The 25,649-nt window shown below is 56.5% G+C and overlaps 2 protein-coding genes across 6 annotated transcripts in view; both read left to right on the top strand.

Annotated features, from left to right (window-relative positions):
• Window positions 1-4,874, top strand: part of FUBP3 (far upstream element binding protein 3) — a 41,399-nt gene extending 36,525 nt beyond the window's left edge. For 4 of the 5 annotated variants that reach the window (XM_040605846.1, XM_040605845.1, XM_040605844.1 and 1 more), the window contains 3 exons: window positions 1,452-1,523; window positions 2,235-2,362; window positions 3,498-4,874. In XM_040605846.1, coding sequence (XP_040461780.1) covers window positions 1,452-1,523; window positions 2,235-2,362; window positions 3,498-3,506 — 209 coding nt within the window. In that variant the 3' untranslated portion in view covers window positions 3,507-4,874. The remainder of the gene's footprint in view (window positions 1-1,451; window positions 1,524-2,234; window positions 2,363-3,497) is intronic. The other variant, XM_040605847.1, reaches the window with a different exon arrangement.
• Window positions 4,875-15,678: 10,804 nt separating this feature from the next.
• Window positions 15,679-24,006, top strand: PRDM12 (PR/SET domain 12). The gene is made up of 5 exons (XM_040606906.1): window positions 15,679-15,936; window positions 16,709-16,899; window positions 17,882-18,037; window positions 22,281-22,392; window positions 23,373-24,006. Exons 1-5 carry the CDS (start codon window positions 15,723-15,725, stop codon window positions 23,753-23,755), a joined length of 1,056 nt encoding a protein of 351 aa, XP_040462840.1. The 5' UTR covers window positions 15,679-15,722; the 3' UTR covers window positions 23,756-24,006.
• Window positions 24,007-25,649: the final 1,643 nt, after the last annotated feature.

Genomic DNA, 25,649 nt, shown 5'->3' with positions numbered 1-25,649 from the left:
TGTGAAATGCATTTAGCTGCGTGTCCTTTCAGCCTGCTGCGGACTGTAATTCTCCTAGAAGAAAAGGCATTGAAGGAGGTCCTTTGTTGGCATTAGCAGGTGGACAGTTGAGGCAGCCTTGACCTCTGCCAGAAAAGGTCCTGACTTGTAGCGTTGGTCAAGTCTTTTAACCCGCTTTTATGCCCCTGGACAGGACACTGCTGCCCTGTTCCCTCCACCCACTTCACACTTGCAGTGTATTATTTTCCCCCCTTCCCCCACTTCAAAGCGCCCCTTCGGCTGGCGTCGCAGGGCAGGGCTCTCCATGGAGCACAGGCGGTTGGATGGGCTGGGGAGAGCTCTCCTCCACGCGTGTCCCCTGTCCTTGCCTGCTGTCCGTGTGTGTAGTGGCTCGTGCTCAGCACTCACGCTCTTGCTGTGCCTGCGTCTCTCTGCAGTTCTCTAATTGCTGCGTTTTCTGTTCAGGGCTGGTTTTTCATTTGCCGTGTGTCTCGCTGAGGGCTCTTTGCTCTAACTGTGATGAAGGGAGGTGTGGGCATCCCACCTCTGCACCCAGCTGGCTTAGACATGCTGGAGGGAAGGTGTCTTATGCTTCAAAGGGGGAGTCTGTGCTAGGTGAAGACCGAGGTTTTGGGGTCTGCAAGGTCCCTCTCAGTGCAAGCATTGGCACCGCAGATCTTGGCGCAGCGCAGGACGTGGAGACGGTGCTGCAGAGCCAGCCGTGGCTGTTAGGAGGGTGTCGGGGATGCCTGCCCGGATGACACGTGGGGTGCAGCGCGGAGGGCAGCTGGAGCTGGCTGGGCTTTGTGCAGGACTCACGGCTCCCTTTGGCCCTGAGGACTCTGCAGCCGGTGGCAGTTTGGCCACCCCGGAGCTGTGTGCTGGGGCAGATCGTACCGGGAGGCTCCTGCGTGGGCATGTTGCACAGATAAGGCAGTGCCCACTGGGGCTCCTTCAGATGGTGCTGCACTGATGGGATTTGGCAGTGAAGGTTGAAGACCCCTGAAAATCAAGTGAGTTGACTCAAAACGTGGGCGTTCCCTTGCCAGATCTGTGGCTGGAGGTTGAGGTGACAGGTCTCAGTTCTGTCAGGCATTTCAGCCCTCCATCTCTGTGCTGGACGTGAGCGGCCCGGCAGCCTAGGGTGGTTGATGTGCAAACCGAGCGGCTCCCGGCCAGTGTCCTTTGGCTTGAGCAGGTCCCAGCAGGGGGGACGTTTGGCTTCATGCTCTTTAACAGGGCACAGGTGAGGTGAAATCAGGAACTTGAGCTTTCCCTTGGCTTTCCCTGAACTGAAGTGGCCCAACAGTGTAGAAACGTGGAAAGCTGAAGTGTGATGTCTGGGCAACTGAGGTAGATCCAGGGCCTGTCTAGCAGAAAGGTAGTTGTCACTGGCTGGAAACTGTCACCTGTTCCATACTGACATGCCCCTTGTTGTCATCTTTGCACAGGCCAACAGAGCCAGCAGCAGAACAGCCATCCAGATTACAGCAAAGCATGGGAGGAGTATTTCAAAAAACAGAGTGAGTGAAAAAGGGTTATTGGAGATGAATCAGCTCTTGTTCAAACAGAGTTCACTCTAATCCGATGACTTGCGTCTCCATCCCCTGCCATTGTTAGCTTCCAGTCCTCTACAAAACCCCTTTGGTCCTCTCCTGTTTGGTGATGGTGCATGTAGTTCTCCCACGGAAAGCTCTCTGTTGTGCTGTCTGCTGTCATGCCTTGGGAGAGGGGTTCCCGTTGAACCGCGGTCCACAGCAGACCTGTCCATGCTTGCAGTCGGCCTGCCTGGGGGAAACGTAGCCCACAACAAGAACCGATGCTAACAAAAACCAGAAAGCTGAAGCTGGATTCTTGAGAGGGTAGGAGAGCTCTGCGCACGTGCAAAAACATGGGTCCCGCTTTCTCCACTCCGTGAAGAAGTGCATGATGCTGAGTTCCGGATTTGCTTTTGACACCGTGCTGCTGTGAGGATGAGGGTGCAGGCTGTCAGGCTGCGTCCCTGCAGCCACGCAAATGGTCTCTTAGCGCTTTCTGGCTGCTGTTGGCTTGTCACTTGCAAGCCAGCTCGAAGCCTGTCCTGTCATATTATCCAAACGGCAGATAGCCAGTGTTGTTCTTCCAGGTGTCCGTAGCTGTCAGAAGGGGGCTGGCTCTTTAAGCTTTACAAAAGGAGATCCTAAGCCTGGGTTTGGTCTTACTGAATTGCTCATCTCTCCCTTTTCTTCCTCCAGGTCACGCTGCCAGTGCTGCTTCTCAGGCAAGTTCCCAGCCGGACTACACAATGGCTTGGGCAGAGTATTACAGACAGCAGGCTGCCTACTACGGGCAGACACTAGGGCAGGCTCAGGCCCACAGCCAGGTCTGTATTCACGTTCCCTGAGCCCCACTGCTCTTTCCCTTGGGGATTTGGGTACATTGGCCTTGCCCCGGTGTAGGGACTCTGCTTTGGGTTCACATGGTGAAGCAGGGATGGTGGCTGAGGAAGCAATCACCGGCCCGTTGTCTCAACATCGGAGTCGTATTTCCCTGTACAGGACGAGGGGGTTTTTGGGAGAGGACTGGAAGATTGCTCATTTCTCCTGGGGCCTTTCCCTATAACCCCCAGGCTCTTTTGTGGCTTTGGGGAATTAAAGTAAAAGGAATGATGGAGCAAGGTTGGGGAGGCAGCACAGCGTGGGCACATGGTGCAATCTGGGACCGTGTGTGCAGCCTTTGCCTTTCCTCTTGGAAGCTTTGTGCTAGGATAGGAGCTGTGCACTTGCCTGGGCAGGGAGCACCCTGTCCCGAAATGGAGCAGAAAAATGTTGAAAAATAATTTGGATTAACCGGCTGCCAAGTAAAATCTCGCCTCACCGGTCACACGCGTGCCACTGGAGGGTTGTACGGGATTTATCCTGATCATACCTACAGGGCTTTCTTGAGTGCCAGGTTTGCAGAGCGAACATCTTGTATTTGGCAAAAAATACGTGCAAAGCACACGTACGCCCTAGTTGTGATCGGGCGCTTCTCCCCACTGAATCCCATTTTTACGCTGGCTCCTCGGGGCAGAAGCAGGTGTGGATGCAGGCGGCATGGGCAGCCAGCACCGTCCTCCAGCAGCTGCAGCCTCCCCGCTGCTGCTCAGCACCACCGAGGTCGAGCGGGGCGAGCCGGGTGCAGGCGTCGGCGCTTGCCGCGGGCGCTGGCCAAGTGTGACCTAGAAGCAGTGATAAAAGGGAGTTCTCTTCATTCCTCTCTCTCAAAGTCTGGCCCTCTAGAGAAGAGAGATCTTGTTCGGAAAGAGGCATGAACTCCTGGAAGGAGAGCTCAGGGAGAGCAGGCGTTAGGGCAGAGATCTCTTCGGTAGCGGCTTGACGCATCGCTGGAGGTATATATCCTGCTCGGCTGGAACGGGGAATGAGAGACCTGTCTGTGTCGGGGGAGGAGGGTTCAACAGCTTTAAGAATTTGCTGCCGCTGAGTAACTTTTCCTTTTCCCCCCCGCTCTCTCTCTAGGAGCAGTAGAACAAGGTCCTCGTGGCAATTTTTTTTTCTTGGAATCATTGTGGAAGAAAACCTTTTTGTAACAGAGGTTTCTAGATTTGCAGCATTTTGATGAAGACTTTTCTGTTTGTGAAACACTAGTTGTAGGATAATCTATACTGAACTTTTCTAAGAATCAGGAACAATTAGTATGTACTAAACTTATGGACATGCTGGTAATTTTGTTTCCAAATTTGTAAAAAAAAAAAAAACAAAAAAAAAAAAAAAACCAAACTCCGGGATTCTTTTTGGAGAGAAGCCAGAGAATTTGCAGGCACCAAAACGCACCCCAGAGCTGTGACATTTCAACATGTGGTTTTTTGTGTGTTTTTTCCTTTTAATTTTCGATCTTTTCTGTTGCAACAGAAAGAGTGGCTTGGAAGTCTTAGGTGGTATGTAACAAATCCTAAAAAGAAAAAAAAATTTTAAACAGTATTTAAATATTCTTAAATATGTAAATTCATTAAATGTTTTACTTCTAATTTCTTGTATCTTGGCTGTCTTTGATTTTATTGCATTTTTTTAAAACTGAACTATGATATGTATTGTAATTAATTATGTGAATTCTGTATTGAGACAGTTACTGTTTTGCTGTCAGGCAAGTTATGGGTGGGGGGGCATTTTGTAGGGTTTGTATAATTTCTAGAGTCTAAAGGGGTAATATAAAAACGTGTTAATTTTTTTAGCAATACATTTTTTTCATGTCTCCATTGCTAGTTGCATTTATGTATCTAAGACCTCCAAGCTTGTTTAAAAAAAAAAAAAACTTTCATCTATGCTCTCAGAAATATAAATACTGTTATTTTTAATATTAAAATGAATCTGCTATTAGTACCTTTAACAAACACTGTGGAACATAAAACCATATAAAAGGTAGTAACTATTTTTTAATTCCAAGGTGTTTTTTGCTTTTTCATTTCTTTTAAATATTTTCTTATCTAATATTTGTCAAATTACCTAGAGAAATAAATGAATCTAGTATTAACCACAGTATGCGCTAAATAATTTTGATTTAATAAAAGGGATAATATGATTTCCAATGTTTACTGTAGTGTTTCTTGTACAGATAACAGTGTATTTTTAAAGGAAAAACGGAATTGAAGCTATTTTTTCTTGCATTTTTAATTGCCCTGCGGGACATTCCGTTTTGAAATGTACTGAAGTTACTGTTCTTGGGTTCTTTCCTTATTTTTCCTTATGCTTGAAATGTCTAACTATAAAGAAACGCAATTGGATAATGTTGAGCATGGTGTTTAAAAAAAAAAAAAGTGTTCTTTTTATTTGACTGACAGTTGCATTTTACACTCTATATAATAAAATTTCCACAAGATGTCTTGTGGGTGAAGTATTGCCAGTCTGTTTTGCTCAGTTTTCTCCCTCTCCGCTTGCTGAAGTCCCTGTGCATCAGCCGCCAGCCCCCGGACCCTCGGGTCCTCTCGCATCGGGTCGTGCTTGTGCCGTGTCAACTGAGTAGTTTAGGGTGACTGGTAAATTCAGCCTGAGCCTTACTTCTAGGGAAATTCTGTTAATGTCACATCAGTGTCTCTCAGCACCGTGACACGGAGGATTTCCACAACATGGTGCTGTACTTGTAGCTCTTTGGGCCGGCAGGATCTGTTTTAATCAGGGGAGGTTTCCTATACGCCAGAGGGGCACGGATCTACAGCCCTTTAAACATTTTATTGCTTGTTGAGGAGGTGGCAGCCCCTGGTTTTAATACTCTGAACTTGTTCATCTTCCACAACTTTGTTTTTGCGGCCGAGTCCACCCAGGACTCGCCCTCCCTGCAGACGGATCGCTGGAGCAGCGTGGCCTGGGGCTGGAGGGGGACGTGGCTCTCGCCCCTCATCTATTAGATATGTTAAGGAGCAGAAACTTCTAGTTGTATCCAGGCCAAGTTGGGCAAGTTTCAGACATCCCTTTCTTGTAAAACAGGAGTTCTGTGCTCCTCCGACCGAAAATAGCTCTGTCCACTGCTCCCTGCCAGCTGTAGGGGTTTACAGACGGGGGAAGGGAGGGAGGAAAGAAGATCCCATCTGCAAAGCAGGGAGCGGGAGGCATGTTGAGAGCCGGAAGAAAAGGAGATGTAGCATCTCTAAATATACCTCCAGAGAATCAAGAGAGACATTGAAAGATGGGATAGTAAAAGCCACTTGGAAAGAGGGGAGAGGGGGGAAAAAATGGCTAGAGGAGGGCATAAAGGCTGCTGATGGGAATTGGGAGCGGGCATTACCGAGAAGACTTCCTTCTAATTCATCTTCCAAGCTCTGTGCCAAAACAGCATTTGGCATGGTTCACAGGGAGCAATTGTGTGATAATGAACCCTAAGGTGTCCCTTAATTGAAGACTGAGTATTACAGATTGTGCCAATAGTCGTAAATGGCACAGGATTGTGGGAGGATGCATTTTCTTAAATGTATCTGTAAGTACAGATTAGTGAGTCTCCCCAGTGAAATACCCATACTATAAATTATGGAAATATCTCTTTCTGATGCAACCTTTTATTGAGGGGGTGGGGCAGCAAAAGAAATAGTTTGCAAGCCTTTGAAATTTGGCCTGTCATTAAGATGGTGCCTGCAAAGCTGGGGTTTCATCAGCAGTCTGGTGTCCTGGAAGGCTAAAGTGCTTGAAACGTTCCCAAGTTCAGCAATTTGTTCTCCATTATTGCTGCCTGCTCGGGGCGGAGGGGCTGCAGCCATTAAACTTCTTTCTGTTGTGAGCCCACGATGGCTGGAGAGGGGCCGGCAGGAGGCAAGGGGATGCCCTTGGTGCCTCATGAGGGGCTGGTGACCTCCAAGTTCCTCCAGGCCCCACCCCAGCCCTGCTGCCAGCCTGGGCTCCAGGGGTGCCGGGGGTTGGGGTGATGGTCAGTCCCCCCCCAGGGCTCGCCAGGGCACCTCACCTTTGGCTGGGGGTCCATAGGCAGCTCCTCATGTCTCCTGGTGTGCGGCCCAGAAGCTGCTGTGGTGCCTTCAAGCCAAGTCTGTGGTCTCCAAGAGAGGAACCGAGTCTCCCGCTTAGCCATGGGCAAATTTCATCCCCAAATAAAGCGGATTAAGCATCAACCGCGTTAGTTTTTGTGGCAGGGCGGGTTTGTCTGCCCCTTGGGCACAATCTGGACGCTGCGAGGAGCAAGGCAGGTCCCCAGGGTGCCATGTAGGAGCTGGCACGTGGGCCATGTTGGGGGCTTTGGGGTCTGTGAAGGGTGACGGGGACAGCACAGCCTTCTCCTGGCAGGGGACCAGCGCCCAGCCCGGGGCCGTGCCCGAGTGTTGATGCCGGGGCACAGCGAGGAGCTCCCATGAGGGGACCATCAGTTTGGGAGCGCTCTGCCTCCGGAGCACCACATCTGGGGACGGAGGAACCAGAGTTAGAGGCCATCCCAGGTGAGTGCCCCGGCGGGAGGTCCCCAGCCCGGCTCGTGGGCTTCTGCTTCTTCCAGTCTTTTACAAATCGCACTTTCCTTCAAGCACGATCCTTTTCCTGGGGCCTCAGCTCAGGCACACGATGGCTTCGCTCCCCCCTGGCATGAATCCATCGCCGCTATATCCAGTGGCGCATCTTTAGCGGGAGAGGGTGGGCACCTCGGCCAGTGTCCCGTGGGACCATCGGGGCTGCGTGGCACCATGAGGCACCCAGACTTCTCTCTAAGTAGAAATTTATTGCGGTCCTTCTGCAAACCGTTCCTGAGCAGCAGCCCAAAAAAGCGTGTCACAAAAGCATCTCTTCGGGTTCACGATGACCCTGGTGCTCTCCTGTGCTCTATACTCGCTGTGCCTGAACAGGCGGAGGCTCTTTTGGGAACAGACGAGACACTTTAAGATAGTCTAAAATACTTTCTTTAATTTTGCATGATTTGAGAACAAACAACTTTATGGACATTGCGAGTTAAACCAAAGTGGTTATCAAAAGAGACAAGCAGGCACGGGACTTCTGTTTTTCCTTCCACAGGTATTAAATATTTAATTGCATTAGAGCAACAGTGTATTTACAGTAAGGTGGGCGGGTGACGGGCAGCGTGGTCGCAGGGAGAGCTCCTAGTATTTAACATGAAGCTTTTTGACACACTGTGGATGTTAGCGAGGTCCCACCTGCACGGCTGCTTCTCCTGCACACCCGCTTGGTTCATCTCACTCCCAGGGGAATTTTTGGGGCTGATGGTTCTTGTAGGGTTGTGTCACAGGGTGAGGAATCAGGATCTTGCTGTGACATGTTGTTTCCGTAGAGTAAAGTTGTCCATGCATCCTGTCAATCAGCACATGGGTTTTTTATTCGATGTAAGGACTTATTCAGCCTTCATTTAGCTCGTTTGGAGTTTTTTTTCCCTGGATTTGCTGTGAGTAGCAGTGGTGCAGGGTCAACCCATGGCAGATGGGGCATTTCCCTGCCCTCTTAGGGCTGGAAAAGACACAAAGGGGATTTCCCACAACTTCTCGCACTGGAAATCAGCAGAAACTGGAGTTATGGGATTGAAGATGAGGTGAAATAGCCACAGCTCCCTGCTCTACTGGCAAGGGAGGACATCACCCCCCAGAGCCAAGGGCAGTGAGCCAGTGGGCGCTGACCCCTGTCCTTGTCTTGGTGGCACCTCAGCAGGTGCTGGGGGTGGAGGGGGATGGCAGGGAGGGACCAGCCACCCCTGGGATGTGGGGGACAGGGCAGCAGGTGCCCAGGTCCCCCTGCCACCTGCCTTCAGGTATGGAGCAGCAGGTTCAAGGCAGGTGACTCAAAAGAGCATCCCTGGGGTTGATTTGGGGCCAGGTACCAACAGCCCCCCCCAGATTATCTTCCCACCCTGCCCCTTATCACTGGAGGAAATCCTATTTCAAGGCTGCTCTAAAGAAGCCTCTGATCTTTGCAGAGGCCAGCTCGCTCCCCTTTAATCCCGGCTGGGCCGGGGTGCAGGTGCCGTGGTCCCGAGGGATTAGACAGTCCCTTCCCTTTGTGCGAGCCGTCACTCACTGCGGCCGTGCCCCGGTGAGCCGCACCGACCGGCAGGGCTCCTTGTTTGGGCCATTCATGGGGGAATATTAAACTTCACTGCCACGGAGTCATTACATGGGGAGGCAAGGGCCACTGCTCTGTTTGTTTTGGAGAGAATAGGGCTGGCAAAGGGCAGGAGCTGCGGGAGGGCTCGTCTCCCCCGCCTGCCTCCTCAGCCTCACGGGCCAGGTCTCCTGCCTGCATGGCAGCCCCCCTCCCAGCACCCACCCCTGCCCTCCACCTTGGCAGGGCATGGCCCACGCTGCCTCCTCCAGTGTGCCGGGGCTTGTCCCCTGCCTCGTCCCTTGGCCCTGGGGATGCTGCCCAGCCGTGGTCCAGGGAGGCTGCGGCTGGATGCTTCAATCCCAGTCCTGCCCAGCCTTAGCTGCCATCTCCCGCGGCCATCTCCTGCAGTCCCCCATCGCAGCCAGCCCGTGGGTACGGCAGCCGCTGGAGTGGCACGGCCAGCGTGGCCCTAGCACTCGTGGGGAGGAGAGAGCAGGACCGGCGGAGCAAGGGGGCTCACAGACACACGTGCCCTCTCCCCTTGGGCAGCTCGCCCTGCCCTGGGTGCTGGCCCTCTCCAGGCTGGTGTCTTGGTGCAGTCACCAGTCTGGCAGCTGGAGCTGCTGCTGCAGGAGAGATAGTGATGGGATCATTGAGTGATGGCAGTGGGATGTGGGAGAGGTGAGGGTGGGATGCAGGAGAGATGGTACTGGGATGTGGGAGAGACGGCGGTGGGATGCAGGAGAGACAGTGGTGGGGTGCAGGAGAGATGGTACTGGGATGTGGGAGAGATGGTGGTGGGATGCAGCTGTCCCATCCCCAGGTCACTGCCAGAGGGGAGGAAAAGTGCAGAGGTTTTCCTGCTTCTGCAGCCCAAATCCTGCCTTGCTCCCTCCTGCTCTGTGCTGTCCGGGAGGAGCCTCTAATGTTGGGAAGCACCTTTGGCATCCAGTCAGGGTGCAGAGTCCACGGAGATAAGGACAAGCAAGTGGAGGTTGTGCCTGGCCCCACAGCCTGGCCCTGGCCTCGCCAGGACCTCTGGCAGCAACCAGCCACTTTGAAGAGGTTGAACCCCCTGGTGCCTCGTCTACCCCAACACATCTGGTCATGGGCAGAAAAGCCATCGCGAGGCCATTGTACACTCGGTGCCTCCCAGCAGCTCAGCGAGGGCCCCGCGGTGCTGGGGTCACCTCGGTGGGCACTGGCATCCAGCCGCCCTCTGCCACCAGCCACCCCTCGCCGAGCCACAGCACCACGGAGGCAGCCGAGGAGTTACTACCACGATTTGCCACAATTATGTTTCATTTTGAGGCTGCCTGAGCCCTGTGAAGCAGTTGGACGCAGCCGGGAAAGTGATTTTTTCCTCCTCTGTTTGCTTTTGTGTGCCATGGCCCCCTCGCCAAAATAATCCTGGAAATACTACTTAAAAGAAAAGAAGAGGGGGGGGAAAAAGGCAAGCAAGCAAACGAGAGCGGAGGGGAGAGCACTCAGCATCTCCGCTCGGCTCCGTGGCCTCCCGCAGAGTGAAATGGAGGCAAATAAAGCCCTAAAGCTCCTTTTCCGAGCGGCACAATCAGCCCGCCTGGTTCGGAGGGGCCGCAGCTCTCCGCACCCGGAGGGTCACGGCTGCACCGCAGCAAAGCCCTCCCTGCCGGGCACCTGCCGTGGGGCTGCCGGCGCTCAGGGGCACCCCGAACCTCCCTGCTGCCTCCGGCCCCCTTGGAGGAGAGCAGGAACAGACAGGCAGCACGTGATTTGGAAGGGGACAAGGGTCCATCAGCTCCATCCCGTGGATGTGGCACCTTGGGGACGGCCACTTTCCTTTTTGCCTGTGGGGAGGTGGCAGCGCATCCTCTGTGCCACCCGTCTACGTGTGCCCTGTGTTGGCACAGGGAGGGAGGATGCTGGGGGCTGCCTTGGGGTGAGGGGTGCACCCATGGGTCCCCCCTTGGTGCCCCAAGCCAGACGCAGCCCCACCGACACGCGATGAAGCACCCCGAGCGATGGGGCAGGGGTGTCCGCGGGCCCTGGAGGGGTGGGTGGGGGTATGAGATGGGTCTCACCCTATGCGGGGGACATGGGGACCAGCGAGGGACCCTGTGCTGGGGTGGGGGCCGGCCAGCCCCCTGGACCTCCCAGCCCAGGCTTACCCCAGGCACCACCCCATGCCCTCGGCCCCCGCTCGGGGGGCAGGCGGTGGGAGCGCTCCCGGGCGCAGGTAACATTTGGGGACATTCCCATAACCGAGTGCCGTCAACTGTGCAGGGCCCGAGCCCCCCTCCAGCGCCGCTGTTTGCTTTGCAGCCTCCTCAGCTCCTATTGAGGCTTTTCAGCTCCGGCCCCTTCAGGGGGTTTAAGTAGGTAAAACCTGAGGAAGAGGCTATTTTCCTCCCTCCCTTTTGAGCCCTGCCTTGTGCCCAAAAGGCCCCCTTGTTTCACGCGTGCCAGTCACCTGGCTGGGCCCCCAGCCCCTTTCTTTCCCAGCCTCCCCTTTCTTTCTCCTTTCTCTCTTTTGACTTTTCCAGGAGCCCTCAGTCTCCAAACGAGCTTCAGATTGGATCCAGATTGAGGTCCCTTTGTCTTTCAAGGGTTGTACTAAGCTAATTAAATGTGATCCCAACAAATAAACGCAGATCTCCCCCTTACATTCAGGCCTGCCTTTCAGGCAGCACCGGGCGGCCCCTCGCCCCCGCCCGCTGTGCGCGGGGTCCCCCGCATTGAGTCCTGCCCATTGAAAGCCCTGCCAGGATTTCTTTTGTGCCGGGGGTCTCCGAGCCCTTTTTCCATCAGAAAAGACCCCCAAACAGCAGCTCGGCCTTTGTGAGTTTGCAAGCAAACGCCAAAGAAAAGCCCCCTGAACGCTTTAATAAATGACACATTTAGCAACTTCGGCGGCGCCTGGCTCCTGCGGCAGCCGCAGGGGTGCGGGGATACCTCCCGCCCCGGGGCCCGCAGGGCTGCGGGGATCCCTCCTGCCCCCCCCGTTCTCTCCGGCTGCCGGGACGTTTGCAACCCGCGGAGGTGCGGGGGATGAAGCCAAAGCAGCGGAGCGGCCAGGCTCCTGGCCCGACCGCCGGCCCCGCGGCGCCCGGGGCAGGTGATGGGCTCGGCCGGGCCGCGCCGCGCCGGCCCGCGGGACCAGGGCGCCGGGCAACGGCGGGGCGCAGCGGGGCGCCCGGCGCCGCCGAGCTTTTGCACGCGGACCCTTCGCTCGGTCTCCTATTAGCGCCGGCAAATCCCAAATCGTCTTTAATGCCACACACCGCCACCCCACCCCGGGTCGGGGGCTGCGCGGGACTTTTCTCAGCTCGACTAATATCTTTTTAATGACTTTTGGGAGGGGGCAGAGCCGGGCTCTGCCCTAGAGCCTGGATTGCTCCAAGCAGATGTTGGGGCAGAGGGAGGGGGATGCCCTTCCCTGCCAGGGACTTTCTTCTAGAGTTCAAACGAGCGAGGACCTTTCAATCACCGCTAAAAATGTATTTCTGCCCATCGAACAATGGGCTCCTTTCTGCGCCCAGGGGGACTCGGCTGCGATCGCATTTCGGCTGCCGGGGAGGAGAAACCTCTTCGCTTTTAGGGCAGGAAAACTCCGCTCCGGGAAGGGCTCTTCCCTCAGCCGGTTACACCGTAGCTCCGCATCCCGTCTGCCCTCACACCCCTACAGATAAATAAAAATAAAAATAAAAATAAAAATAAAAATAAAAATAAAAATAAAAATAAAAGGGAAAAATAAAAATAAAAGGGAAAAATCGTAGTAAAGAAGAAATAACCCTAATTTCGCGGCTGCAGCCGTTGCCCGCCGCGCCCGGGAGCCGCCCGGAGATTCCCCCGGTAAAGCCGGGCGGTGGGAGGCTCCGAGGGTGGAGCGGGGGGCAGAGGACGGAGCGGGGGGCAGAGGATGGAACGGGGGGGCAGAGAATGGAACCGGGGGGCAGAGGATGGAGCGGGGGGGTCAGCACAGAGGGTGGAACCGGGGGGGCAGAGGATAGAACCGGGGGGCAGAGGATAGAACCGGGGGCAGCGGCCCGGGGCAGCGGCGGCTCCGCGCCCCTGCGCGTCCGCGGAGGCAGCGCCCGGGCCGGCTCCAGCCCCGGCGCGCCCGGCCGCGGCGGCCCCACAAGAGTTAAATTTTAAAGCAAATCAAATTCCCATTGGCCACTGTATATTATCTCAGCAGTCTTCATTTGATACCTCTTTAATACAGAAAGGAGCTTTTCAAGCCCCTTTTCTCTCTTTTCTCCCCGCCACTCTTTAAGAGCAATAAATGTTCAACTGCAATAACTATAAATCAATCTCCGCTCTGTTCAAATCCTATTCATGCGGAGGGCTGGAAGAGGGGAGAGAGCTCCCCCCTCCCCCCCCGCCCCCCAAAAAGCAGCTGCTGGGCTCTAATCTCCTTTCTTGCACTGTCATTCACCCTCATTTTTCCTCCATCACCCCATCCCTGCAATCTTTTCTTGTTTTGCTTTTCTTTTCTCTCTTTGCTGCATTATGATCCCATGTCTCCCCTCATCAGACCCCAACCTTGTCCAGATCCTGACCATCCCCTTGTAGGCTGTGAAAGAAAAGAAGAGTCCATGGATGTCAAATTGGTCTCAAAAAGACCATGAAAGATTGATTTGCTCCACTTTTCTTCTGCCTGACATTATTTCTGAGGGTCCTGAATGGGAAACCAGAAAGTCTGGGACTGGAATAAAGATGTTCTCTCTGTAAGGGGGAGACGGGGGGGAAAAATGCCCATTTACTCCTGGCCCATCAACCCTGCAAAACAGAGCAAAAGAAAAGAGGACTGTGGCTATTCAAAGTCAGACCAATATGTACACCTCCCAACAATATGCCAATATACTGAGGGCTTCTCTATTAACACCCATGAATATTAAAGTGCTCACTAAACGCTCAGAAGGAACTTTGGGAATATACACATGAAAATACAAGCAGCATTGTGAGGGGCTCAGAACAATGGGGCGGCGATAATGGCCCTTCTCTATTAACAGCCATGAATATTAAACTTGTTTCCTCTTAAATGTTAAAAAGGAGGGATAACTGCGATATTAAAAAAAGAGAAACGAGGCGGGGGGGGGGGGGGGGGGGGGGCGGGGGGGGGGGGGGGGGGGGACGACGCGACACACACACCAAAGCACCTTCCTAGGACCGGGAAGAAGCTTTGGGAAACAGCTGGGGATATTTAAAACCACGCAGAAAATGGAAGGATTTTTTTTTTTCTTTTTACCTTTATTCCATCCACCCCCCTCTGAGCCCCCCGCACCCCCGAGCCCCCCGCAGCCGGGACCGGGGCTGCAGCGCAGCCCGCACGGGAGCCGCAGAGGTTTTAAGAACATCTTTTTTTTTTTCTTTTTTTCTTTTTTTCTTTTTCTTTTTTTTTTTTTTATCTCGAGATAACTTGAGGGTTGATGTGTTTCCTGGGGGGAAAAGGAAAAAAAAAAAAGCAATCCGAGGGGATCGCTTGCCTCGGCAGCCGGGGGAAGACGTGTGTCGTGCAAGCTTTCCACCTGATGCGTTATATTTAGCAAAGCTGAAATACACCCTCCACGTCGGCGGACGGCTCCTGTAGCCAAAGTCCAGAAAAACAAACTAAACTTATTTTTACGCGTATTAAAACCCAAACCGGACCCTGGCAGGTTATACACCTCCCCTTTCCCGGGCAGCGCTGCCTCTCTCCGGGCAAACACCTCTCCGAACGGCGGGTTTGGGTCTATTCCTGCCATTTGCGCCTCTTCTTGATTGAGTTAATAGAAATAATTGCACCTGGATTGTAATAGCATTTGCGTCGAGGGGAAAAGCCGCCCCACAGCTTCACCCCGTAAAGCACCGGCCCGCGGCCCGGGGGGTCTGGCCGTGCCCAGCTCCTGCCCCGGGCACGGTTTTGGCCCCGGCGGGTCTGCCCGGGGGCTGGAACTGGCCATTGAGCTCTTGAGGAATTTGGGGGCCCATCCTTCTCCCCCCAGCCCTTTACAGCCCCTCGTCCCCATGAAAATCAAAAGAACAAGGCGAAGGAGAGGGCTCTAAGCTCCGACACAGCGGGACTGGGTTTAAATCCAGGGAAGATTAACCCTTTGCCGAGCGGGCAAAGCTGCGGGCCCCGAGGGAGGGGAGCCCCGAATGTGCGGGGACCGCTGCGGTGGCACCTTGCTGGGCCGGGGACGGCGGCGGGGCTCGGGGGGAACCCGGCCGGGTTGGGGCGGCAGGCGGGAGCGCTGCGGCGGCGGAGCCCCGGGGATGCTGCAGCCTGCCCCCGGGGGGGGTCCCGCCCTGGGGGGACGCGGCAGGACACGGTTGCCGTTGCGGGGAGGTGGGAAATCCACCCCGGCCCCTTCCACCCGTGGGCACGATTCCCGGCCCTTCTCACCCTCCTCTGGGACACGCGAGGGGGATGCGGGTTTGGGGACCGGGCTGGAGGCTGCAGCCGGGCGAGCTCTGGGGGCGCGAACCCCCCTCCCCGTGCCTGGAGACCCTCCTCGGGATCTGGGAGACCGCAGCGCGGGCGCCTCCCGGGGCCGCCGGTACCGAGCGGCCGGGCCGGGGCTGCAGGGGAGAGAGGGGAGCCGCGGCGGCTCGGACCCGTCGGGGGAGCCCCGGCCCGTTCCCGGGGGGGGGCGGGGGCCGAACGCTGCCCAGCGGCGGGGGCTGGCACCGTCGGGGCCGCCGATTTCGTTGTGGTGCCCAGCGGCCCCGAAGCGCCGCGTTTCACCCCCAAAACGAGCGCGGGGGCCGGGGAGGGAGCGAGCCCGGGCCCGAGGGTGCGTCCCGTCCGCGGGCACCGGCAAGGGTATTTCTGCCCGTTTCGCTGCTTTTTCGCCGTTCCCGGGGGCAGGTGCCCGGGTTTGGGTTTGCCAGGGCAGGGGACTGCGAGGGGCTGAACCGATGCGTGTATGTGTGTGTGTGTGTGTGTGTGTGTGTATGTGTGTGTATGTGTGTGTGTGTGTGTGCATGCGTGTGCATGTGTGCTCGCCGTGTCCCTCCCTCCAGCCACCCCACCCCCGGGGAGGGGAGGGAAGGAGGGGAGGGGGGGGGCTCCGACGGCTCGCCTCGCTCCGGCAGCCCCAGTCTCTCCGCCAACGTCAGGGAGGTCATTAATAACCAATTAGGAGGGTCAATGAAGCTCATATATAGCCGGGCGGGAGCCGCCGAGCGGCACGGAGCCCGGCCCGCCGCCCGCGCCCCGCCGCGCCCGGCCCGCCCGCCCCCATGATGGGCTCGGTGCTGCCCGCCGAGGCGCTGGTGCTCAAGCCCGGGCTGAAGCCGCAGGGGCTCTCGCTGGCCGAGGTGATCACCTCCGACATCCTGCACAGCTTCCTCTACGGCCGCTGGCGGAACGTCCTGGGCGAGCAGCTCTTCGAGGAGAAGAGCAGCCCCAAGACCGCCTTCACGGCCGAGGTCCTGGCTCAGTCCTTCTCCGGAGGTGAGTGCCCCCCCCCTCCCCGGACACCCCCCCCCCGGCCCCGGGACCGGCTCCCGGCGGCCCGCGCTCCCCAAGCGTGTAATAGCAGTTGACTGGGGTCTAAGAAGGGCTTTAAATTCATTTGGTTAACTTGGGCTTGACCTGAGAAAGTTCCCACTTAAACCGCGGGCTGGGCGGGGGCCGGGGGGGCCGGGGGCGCCCCGCATTCAGCCGCCCGGGACAATGTCTTTTCTCTCGCCCCGGCATCGCCGGGGCGTCCCGGCTCCCTTTTCCCCCTCTCGGATTTCTGTTCCTCTCTTAATTTACCATGAAGGCTAATTCCATTTCCATTCACGATATGTCAACCATCTCATCTCCCCATTTTGTAAGAGGAATTCCTGGGCCCTTTTAAACAAGCCCTTGCGCCATTCAGGCACAATGTACCGCTACAGCATTCCTAAAGGACTAATGAATTTAGAATTAGCAATTTCTTTCTAGTTGAGTTTAATGAATGCAGATCACTTTAACAGCATGACAAATTGCTGGATGGGCCGAAATAGACACCATTTAACCTCCTTTCTCAGCCCCGCTCCCTCGCCCAGCCCGGGCTGCTTTTCCCAGGTACCTCCTCAGTGCCCGGGGGGGACCTTGTACCGCTCTGTAGGAGCCCGGGTGGGCGTTTAAAAGGCTCAGACCCGGGATCTGGGCTGGGAGCGGGGAGGGGTCCCCGCTGCCCCCCTCCCCGGCACCCCCGCGGCTGGTCCCTTTTCCGAGCCCTGTCCCCCGCCCGCAGAGGTGCAGAAGCTGTCCAGCCTGGTGCTGCCGTCGGAAGTGATCATCGCCCAGAGCTCCATCCCCGGGGAAGGGCTCGGCATCTTCTCCAAGACCTGGATCAAGGCTGGCACCGAGATGGGACCCTTCACGGGCAGGGTCATCTCGCCCGAGCATGTGGACCTGTGCAAGAACAACAACCTCATGTGGGAGGTAACGACCCATTCCCCCGTACCCCCAGCCCCGACTGGCCTGGGGAGAGGTAGAGATGGGGTGCTGGGGCCTGGGGCCTTTGTCCAGCCTCCCCGTGCCTCAGTTTCCCCGTTCATGCAAAGATCTGGCTTCCTCCAGGGCAGGCGGGGTTGGGAGACCCTTGGGGCAGGACAAGGGCCAGGCTTCTTCAGCCTTTCGGGGTGCAGCCAGCTCTCGGAAGAGCCCTGGAACGCTGCCGCTTGCGTCCGAGGCAGCAGGATCACACCCGCTCCTGCCCTTCCTTCCCCGTCGCGGTCAAACAGCCGGCTGGCAGCTGCCCGCACCGGGCACAGGGCAGGAACCAGCTCTGCCCTGTCCCCCGCTTTGTCCCAGCCCTGGTGCAGTTAACCCCGAGGGAAGCCGTGGGGCTGGGGGGATCTGAGCTGCCACGACATCACGCATTAATGCCCAGCTAGTAGAGGGGGTTTCCCCCCCCTTTTCTTATTTTTTTTTTGTTTCACTGAGTGTCAGACTTGCACTTCTTAATTATTATTATAATTTTATGCCTAATAGAAACTTGCCTCATTTTTCTTGCCACCCTGCAAAGCGTCTTCCTCCAAGGGCTGGGTCTGGCAGGCACTTTCCCCTCCACCCAGGGGTGCTCCTGTGAGAAGCTGCGGGGTGCTGAGTAGCCCCTTCGGGGTGAACTGCCTGTGGGGCTCTGCCGAGAGGGAGACTGAGGCCGGGAGCTGGGTTATCCGGGTGGGCATAGGCTGACGGGGCCAGCCATGCCCGCCCAGCAAGCACAAGGGCACCCTTCAGCCCCTCTGCGGATGCTCTGGCACCATGAAGGGTTCAGGCACCTTCCAGCTGCTGGTAGGGTCTCAGCCCCGAAACCACTCTGGCCTTGAGCTCGGCCCTGGCTGGGGACTTCACCCAGGAGGTGGAGGGGCTCAGTCCGCTGTGGGCAGCATCGCTACCAACTGCTCTCCCCGCCTCCCAGGTCTTCAATGAAGATGGCACTGTGCGGTACTTCATTGATGCCAGTCAGGAGGACCACCGCAGCTGGATGACCTACATCAAATGTGCACGGAATGAGCAGGAGCAGAACCTGGAGGTGGTCCAGATTGGGAACAGCATCTTCTACAAGGCCATTGAGGTAAGCAGGGCCAGAAGGCATCTGGGGTGGCCGCAGGAGGGGAGCAGGGTGCTGGGACCCCCGACCCCGCAGACCCTTTCTTGTTCTTTGGGCTGTTGCTGGGGCATATGTGGGAGCACAGGGCAGCTCTGCCATCCCTGGCACCAGACCCCCTCCCCAGACAGGTAGGCACCGTGAGGAATGGCCATTGCACGGGCTTCAGGGAGCAGCAAAGGGCCCTTCTCCTCTCTGTCCCCTTTCCGTGGGCTCATGGGGTGATGTGTGCTGAGCAGAGGGAGAGCAAACGCTGTCCAAGATGGTTTTGGGATGTAAAGCATAAGAAGAGCTGCAATCCTGGCCCAGGCAGGGCTTCGGGTAGGAGCAGGGTTTTGGTGGTCTCTTGAAAAATGGGGTTTTGTGCACAACCTGCTTCTCTGTAGCAGAGGGAGGTTTGGGGGTTTCCATGAAACACAGGTGCTGAGTGCAGGTGCTGCACCTGACCCTGCACTGCTTTTATCTGGGGGTCGCAAGCAGCTCCGGCTGTAAACGGAGCATGAGAGGAGGATGGGGGCTGCAGGAGCCAGGCAGGGAGCTGCGGAGCGGGCGGGATGCAGGTCGGTACAGCCGTGCCTCGGGCTCTCTGGAGTGGGGCTGTGGGGAAGGGACTCATCCTGCCCATGTGCTGCTGTATGAAGTGCTGGTGGGTGCTGGCCTGGTGGGGCAGCGGGGGCAGGCGCTGGGTCCCAGGGATGTCCCAGGGCACAGGCTGCAGTGCTGTGGGGTAAAAGCTGGAGGCACCCACAGCTCCCCACGGGAGATGCTGGGGTGGGGGTGGGTGTCTGGATCCCCAGCGTTATTGATGCCATGTGCGTACAAGTCACACAGTACCAGAGGTGTGACAGCGGGGACCAGCCTTGCTTGTGTACAGTGTCCCCACAACCCGATGCTGTTGCAGGTGGAGGAAGGTGGGTAGCTCGGGGAGGTTTCCCTGTGCAGCTGCTTCGGCTTAGAATCACGGAGGGACCATGTCCAGTTCCACCCCAGAGCAGCACTGTGGGACTGTCCCTCTCCAGTACCGGGGCCTGAGTGTCACCCGCTCAGGAGCACAGGCTCCCGCGCTGCCTGCAGCTGGGAGAGGGTCTCAGCTGGGGAAGGGGCGAGCGCTGGCTGCTCCATGGGGGGGGGGGGCAGCTCCGCAGGTCTGCCTGAGCCCTGCGCTGGCTGACGGAGGGGCAGATGCTCACATGCTCCATGGCACAGGACCGTGGCCTAATCCTGCATTGATCCAGCATCAGGGCTGGGTTTGGGATTGCCGCAGTGGGATGGGAAAGGCAAGTGGGTGGGTAAGAAGAGAGCAGATTATTTTCTTCTGCAGCGGGAGAGTCCCATGTGCCTCTTGGGGCTCTGCTGCCTTTCCCCGTGCAGCGCTGCAAGCAAGAGCCCCGAGCACCTCTGTGCTGCTCTCCCCATCCTGGATGCTCATCTGTAGGCTTCAGCTGCACCCAGTTTTAAGATCTGATATTCCTATGGGCAGCTGTGCCTGTTGTGACAGCAACTGAATTGTTTTTTATTACTGTTCCTACATTATGCAAATAAGTAAAATAATCCCGGGTAGCCGTGGTGGAATTAGGAATTCTCACACCTTGTGCATGCACGGACGATGGGGCAGGTAAGCCAATATTTGGGGAGGTGCATGTAGAGGTCCCATATAGTCATGGTCAATCTGCAGGCTTGCTCCTGGGGCCGTAGCAATGAGCACTGGAGCAGGATGAATTTAGTTCCCTTGGCACAAGCAGCAAAGTTGAAAAGTTGAGAATGCTGAATCCCGAGTGACAGGGAGGTAAAAGTGGGGATGAAGGGTGCCTGCTGTTATGCTGCAGTGTGCTCCCCGGGCACAGCAGGCACCCGGCAGTGTTCCTGCTGCTGCCGTCACCGGGTCGACATGGGTCCCTCTGCACCGGGAGGAGCAGAAGGGGCCAGGGCTTTCAGCGTGAGGGTGCAAGGAAGGGAAATACGGAGCGTGCGAGGAGCTGGGTCACAACTGGGCACTACAGGTCGAGGATCTGCATCATTCATGGGCTCCCCGTTCCCACCTGTTTAACATGCCTGCAGGCACACATGCATGCACACACACATGCAGTCCTAAACCGATTGCTTATTCGGACTCATTGGAGTTTGTGCACCCAACAAGAAAAGGAAAAGCAAGAGAGGATTTTGCCTTTTGTGGTTCTCTCTCTGCGCTAGGGATTAATGAGCAGAGTCACAGACACACAAACACAGCATCCTGCACTGGAGCGAGCTCCCCCCTCATCACCTACCCCTCCTGCCCTGTCACCTCCCTCACCACAAACCCTGGACTGGGGGTGCAGCACCAGCCCTGGACCAGCTGGACCAGCTCTGTCTCGGGCAGGGTACGCCAACACCAACTGAACGTAGGGGTGCCCGCTCCCACCAGCAGTCTGCCGTCACCCTCCACCCCTCCAGCTGGGGGGGCCCTCCACACAGCCTGCTGCACCCCCTCCCCGGCAGGCACCGTGAGCTGCCTGGCCCGTCGCTCTGCCTACCTCTGCTGTGCCATAACCCCAGCACGGTATTTCTTAGGATGCCTTTCCAACCTACCCACCACAAAATCAGATTTACTGGTTGCCTCTTTCGATATTTGCCTTAAATATTTTCATGTGTTTTGCCCGTTTCTGCCCTTACTTGCTAGTTTGTTTTTCCTGTCTTCCTCAGCAATTCCAAGTTGCTGCTGCTGGAAAATCAAGCGAGGGCAGTGAGTTTCGGACTTTGATCTAAAGGCCGCAAGATTCCTGGGGGGCAATTTAAATTGCTTTGGGGTGTATGCACATGAGTGCTCACCCACTGCTGGCACAGGCACACCAGCTCCAGCAGAATAAAACATGCACACACACACGTATGCACGCATGCAATGTGTTTTATCCTTTCTATTTGCTTGTATTAAAAAGAACTCATTTTCTGTTAAGAGAAAATGACAGCCAGAAACAGAGCTGATTTGGGACGCAAAACGACACCAGCTTCCCTTGCCTCCCAAATTCCTGCTCTACAGCCCCAGTGAGGTCTTTATGCAGCTGGACACTTAAACATATGAAGTCAAATTTCCACTGCTTTCAGCTGCTTAAAATTAGGCACATTTTCAGTACTCGGATGATCTAGCTTACGGTCTGTGTTTCATGTGGATGATGCTTTTCTTGGACTACCCTGCGTATGGAAAGCCATCCTCTGAAATGTAGGACTTTCCCATTTGTAAATTAGGTTCTTAACACTTAGGGACCTGCAAGGGGGAAAAAATGTGTGTTTTTTAATACAGTGATGTTGTCGGTGTTGCCTGAACCGGTTGGAGAACACCTGTCTTCCCGGCCACGGCTGCTTCCCACAGGGAGGCTTGAGCGGCGTTTCCTGGCTGCTCACTTGGGCTGCTCTGGCAGTGTCGGGACATAACGGGAATAACAAGGGAAGGAGAAATGCTATCGTTTCAGGAAAATGGGAACATGGGTGGTGCAAAAGCCCTTCCCTGGCCCTATAGAACTCCTTGGGCTGTTGTAGGCGTTGCGGCTTTGGTGTGGGATGTAAGCAGCATCTTGCCCCTGAGCCACACTCTCCTATAGCAGCCCCCGAGCTTTCCTCCGATCCCTGGGCTGGTGAGCCCTTTGCTGGCGCTTCTGCATTTCCCCCTTCTTAAATAAGCCCCAGCAGGGTCGAGTGGGTGACGCTGCCTGTGCCCTGCAGCAGGAGGGTGCTGCTGGCTCTGTCCAGGGCCAAAAGGCTCCGCAGGAGCACTGAGCCAGGGCATGTCACGGCTCCCTGCTTTGGTCTCTGTCACTTGTGCCTTGCTGTAGTCTGTGGGTCCACAAATGGCTTATTTCTCTGTGTGCCACCATGTCCTCCTCTCCCCAAGCTGCAGAAACCTCTGGTTTCTTTACTCCAGAGACCCCAGCTCCATCCCTGTGCTCTGTAGCTGGTTATTTGTTTGTGGTGGTGTTTGTGGCCTGGCCTGGGGAGAGCCTGGTGCAGGTTTGTGCCAGTGGTGGATGGTGCTGAGCTGTGCCGTCGCCTCCAGTGCTGCAGCCTGGGCCGTGGCATGCCTGCCCGCAGCGTGCTGGGGACAGCTGGCAGGTCCCAGATGGCAGCAGGGTCTCGCAGGACGTGGGGTATAGCCAGGGTAGGTGTGAAGCAACCAGCTGAGGATGCATGGGGAGCCATTCATCACCCCGCTTGACATCGCTCTCTCTATCTCTCTTTCTAGATGATTCCTCCGGATCAAGAGCTGCTGGTCTGGTACGGGAACTCCCATAACACCTTCCTGGGCATCCCAGGTGTGCCAGGGCTGGAAGAGGAGCAAAAGAAGAACAAACATGGTAGGTAACATCGGAAACAGCCATGAGCGCAGCATCCCTCCCCATTCTCCGTTCACCCTGCCCACAGGTCTGAGGCCATGGGGTGGGCATGGGGCAGGGACATGCCAGGCAATACATCAGATCCCCCAGCTCCCTGGGGACAAACATAGGGACTGTGAGACAGATCCTTACAGCTTGAGCAGGTCCCCGGTGGCCCGGGGGGGTTGCCTCCAGGCTGATTTCCCCGTGGCTGTTGCTAGTGTGGTGGCCAGCAGCTGCTGCCCGACTCAGCCAGGCAGGGAGGAGCACGGCAGGTGTGTAAGCAGGAGGAAGGCAGCCCCAGCGTACTGTGAAACGCCGAGTGGATGCAGCTGCCTACAACCCTTCTCTGCATTTAACAGATCTTCCCCAAGTCACCATCACCGGAGGCTTTTCTCTCCTCGGGTTTTTGCTTTCTGCTAGTCTTGGTGGTTCCAAGACGCTCCTCTGCGGGCAGGCAGCAGAGCTCTTGGGCACTTTGGGGGGATGCTGCGTTTGGAGCTGGACTCCGTCTGTGCTCCCCAGCCCCACTCCCTGCTCTGAGAGCGCTGGGTCGGAGCCCAGCAGAGCAGGGGAGAAATTGGGACCCCTGCAGGGACAGAGTGCTGCTGCTGAAGAGCCTGGGCTGTGTGCTGGGGGTTGCTGCGCTCACCCCTCCGGGTCTGCTGGCAGCCCAGGGAGGGGAAAAGCGCTTTTTGTGCCCATCTGTAGGGGAGGCAGGTCGGCTTGAGTGTTCCCCCTTACCTAAATTTGGGTGAGCCCCTTCCCAAAGCCCTAAGTGCCAGCCTGTGACCCCACCCTGCCTGGGATGGGGGTCTCCACGAGCAGGCACCCTCAGTGGGCATGGAGCCAGCGAGGGGGCACAGAGCGGCTGTTTAGGGCAGCCAGCACCTTGGGGGTTTGGGGAGGGGGTGAGCTGCTGTGCTGGAGGGCAGTGCCTGACTGTCCCCTGCTGTCCCCAGAGGACTTCCACGCGGTGGAGACAGGGGCCAGCACGACCGGGCGCATGCGCTGCGTCATCTGCCACCGCGGCTTCAACTCCCGCAGCAACCTGCGCTCCCACATGCGCATCCACACCCTGGACAAGCCCTTCGTGTGCCGCTTCTGCAACCGCCGCTTCAGCCAGTCCTCTACCCTCCGCAACCACGTCCGCTTGCACACCGGCGAGCGTCCCTACAAGTGCCAGGTTTGCCAAAGTGCCTACTCCCAGCTCGCCGGGCTGCGGGCACACCAGAAAAGCGCCCGCCATCGGCCCCCCAACGCCTCCCTGCAGGCTCACTCGCCAGCCCTGCCCGTGCCCCATCCTGCATCCCTGGCCCATCACATCCCCACCATGGTGCTGTGAAGCCCTGGCGCGGCAGAGGGTCTTCGGACAGCAAAGACTGGCGCTGAGACATGCAATGAACTGGGTGGGGGGCAGAGCTGGGCAGAGGCAGGGCTGCTTTGTGTGTTGAGGGGGGGTGCCGTTCTATTTTTGGAGCATCGCCGTTTGCATGGGGTTTGGCGGGGCAGGCTGTTCGGTGAGCAAGGGGACCCCCCCGGCTCTGCAAGCTGCTGGCGCAGCGGCACCGTGCGGGATCCTCCCCTGGGAGATGTGGGGTGGGGTGGGCTGCGGGTCCCTGGGGGTGGCGGGGGGGCGTGGGGGAAAAGGACACAGCAGGATGTCCTGCGTGGATTTGCTGGTGCACTGGGGGAGGGCTGGGGCAGCCTAAAAGCTGGGCCTAGATGAGTTTTCACAGATAATTTGATGGAAAGAAAAGCTGTTCTTATCCTTCATCCTCTGCTCCAGCGAGTGCCCAGCAAAGACACGTGCCTCATTGACAGGCTGGCACAGCCCCGTTGCAGCCCCCCCATCCATGCCTGGTTACCCCAGGGGCAGCCTTGGCTCTGGTGGCCCGTTCCAAGGGACACGTTTCCCTCCTCGGGAGCCCCGATTTAGCAAACAGTTACATTTCCCCCCACCCGAACCCCCTTGCCTGCCCTCCTGCAGCCCGAGTCGTGCTTTGGGCTTTGCAGCCCCCTCTGAGCGGTGCCGTGGGCAGGGGGACAGGCCCCCCGCCGGGGGACACCCCCAGCACGACGTGCTAGCTGGAAGCACCCATCCACAGGCCGGTTTTTTGGGGGACCCTGTGCTCTGCCGGGCTGTGTGTGCCTGCTCCAGCCGTGGGAGCAGCGCTCCCCGTAGCCGTGAGGGAACATTTCAGCTGTTACTTCTACTGTCCTCTGGGGACAGAGAAAACCCGTCCCCGGGCCAGCTCTGTCCCCAAGGACAGCTCTAAGCGCCCTCTGGAGTCCTGCCACGTGCGAGAGCAGGGCTGTGTATCATAAAGCTTGAAAGAAGGTATTCTAATATTAATTATAAGTCTAAGATGTATAAAGTTCTCACAAACTGTTTTACTTCCAGAAAGAAAAAAAAACAACCAACCTGTCACTTTAACTTTGTAAATATTTATGTAAACATTATTTACAAAACTTTGATATTATATATTATTTGATTGTATATGTACACAGTGTAAATACATTTGTACCTCTCTTGTATTCTAAATAAAAATTACTTGGAACATTTATCATTTAGAAGACGGATAGCATGGAGAGCTTTATTTTGTTACATGCCAGGGGAAGGACGTAGCAGTTGGGAGGACTGATGTTTTAAACCAGGACAGTAATAGGTGAATAAGGAGATGTAGCATTGCCTGTTGGACCAAACAGTGCAGCTGGGAAGAGGAAAGGTCAGCTCTGGGCCACAGAAGCTCCTTTGCAGGTCTGAAAGAAAAGGGGTGTGCATTGGCTAACTACAGAACCGGGGGTATTAGCTGGTCTGGTACCTCCCTGCCTCCATGTGCGCAGTCTATTTGAAACAACAGCTATTGATATCCTTTGGTATCTTCCATGAATTAATGGTCATATTTCAGCTGTGATGGGCTACAGGTGCAAGTCTTGTTTGAAAGAGTGATGCTTGATTGTGGTCCCGAGGATGCTGAAGGACGTTCCTAGCTTCCTTTTCCTTGGTGTTTTCCCAGCAGCTCCAAGAGCCTAACTGGTGTTTGAATTAAGCGACTAAAACTTCCACACAACGTGCTATTTACCATTGGAACAGCTTTGCCAAGGAAAGGGCTAAATTCCCGGCCCCTCTGAGATGTTCCAGCCAGGCCTGGGCGCCCTCCTCCCTGCAGCCCCCCGCTGTGGCCTTGCTGCAGCGACGCCGGGCTGAGATCCCCTGGTGCGGGGGGGGGGGGGGG

The sequence above is a fragment of the Falco naumanni genome, chromosome 9 (assembly GCF_017639655.2).
Source record: "Falco naumanni isolate bFalNau1 chromosome 9, bFalNau1.pat, whole genome shotgun sequence".
Classification (NCBI taxonomy): Eukaryota; Metazoa; Chordata; class Aves; order Falconiformes; family Falconidae; genus Falco; species Falco naumanni.
The sequence above is the reverse complement of the archived record's forward strand: the minus strand, read 5'-3'. Positions and strand labels throughout refer to the sequence as shown.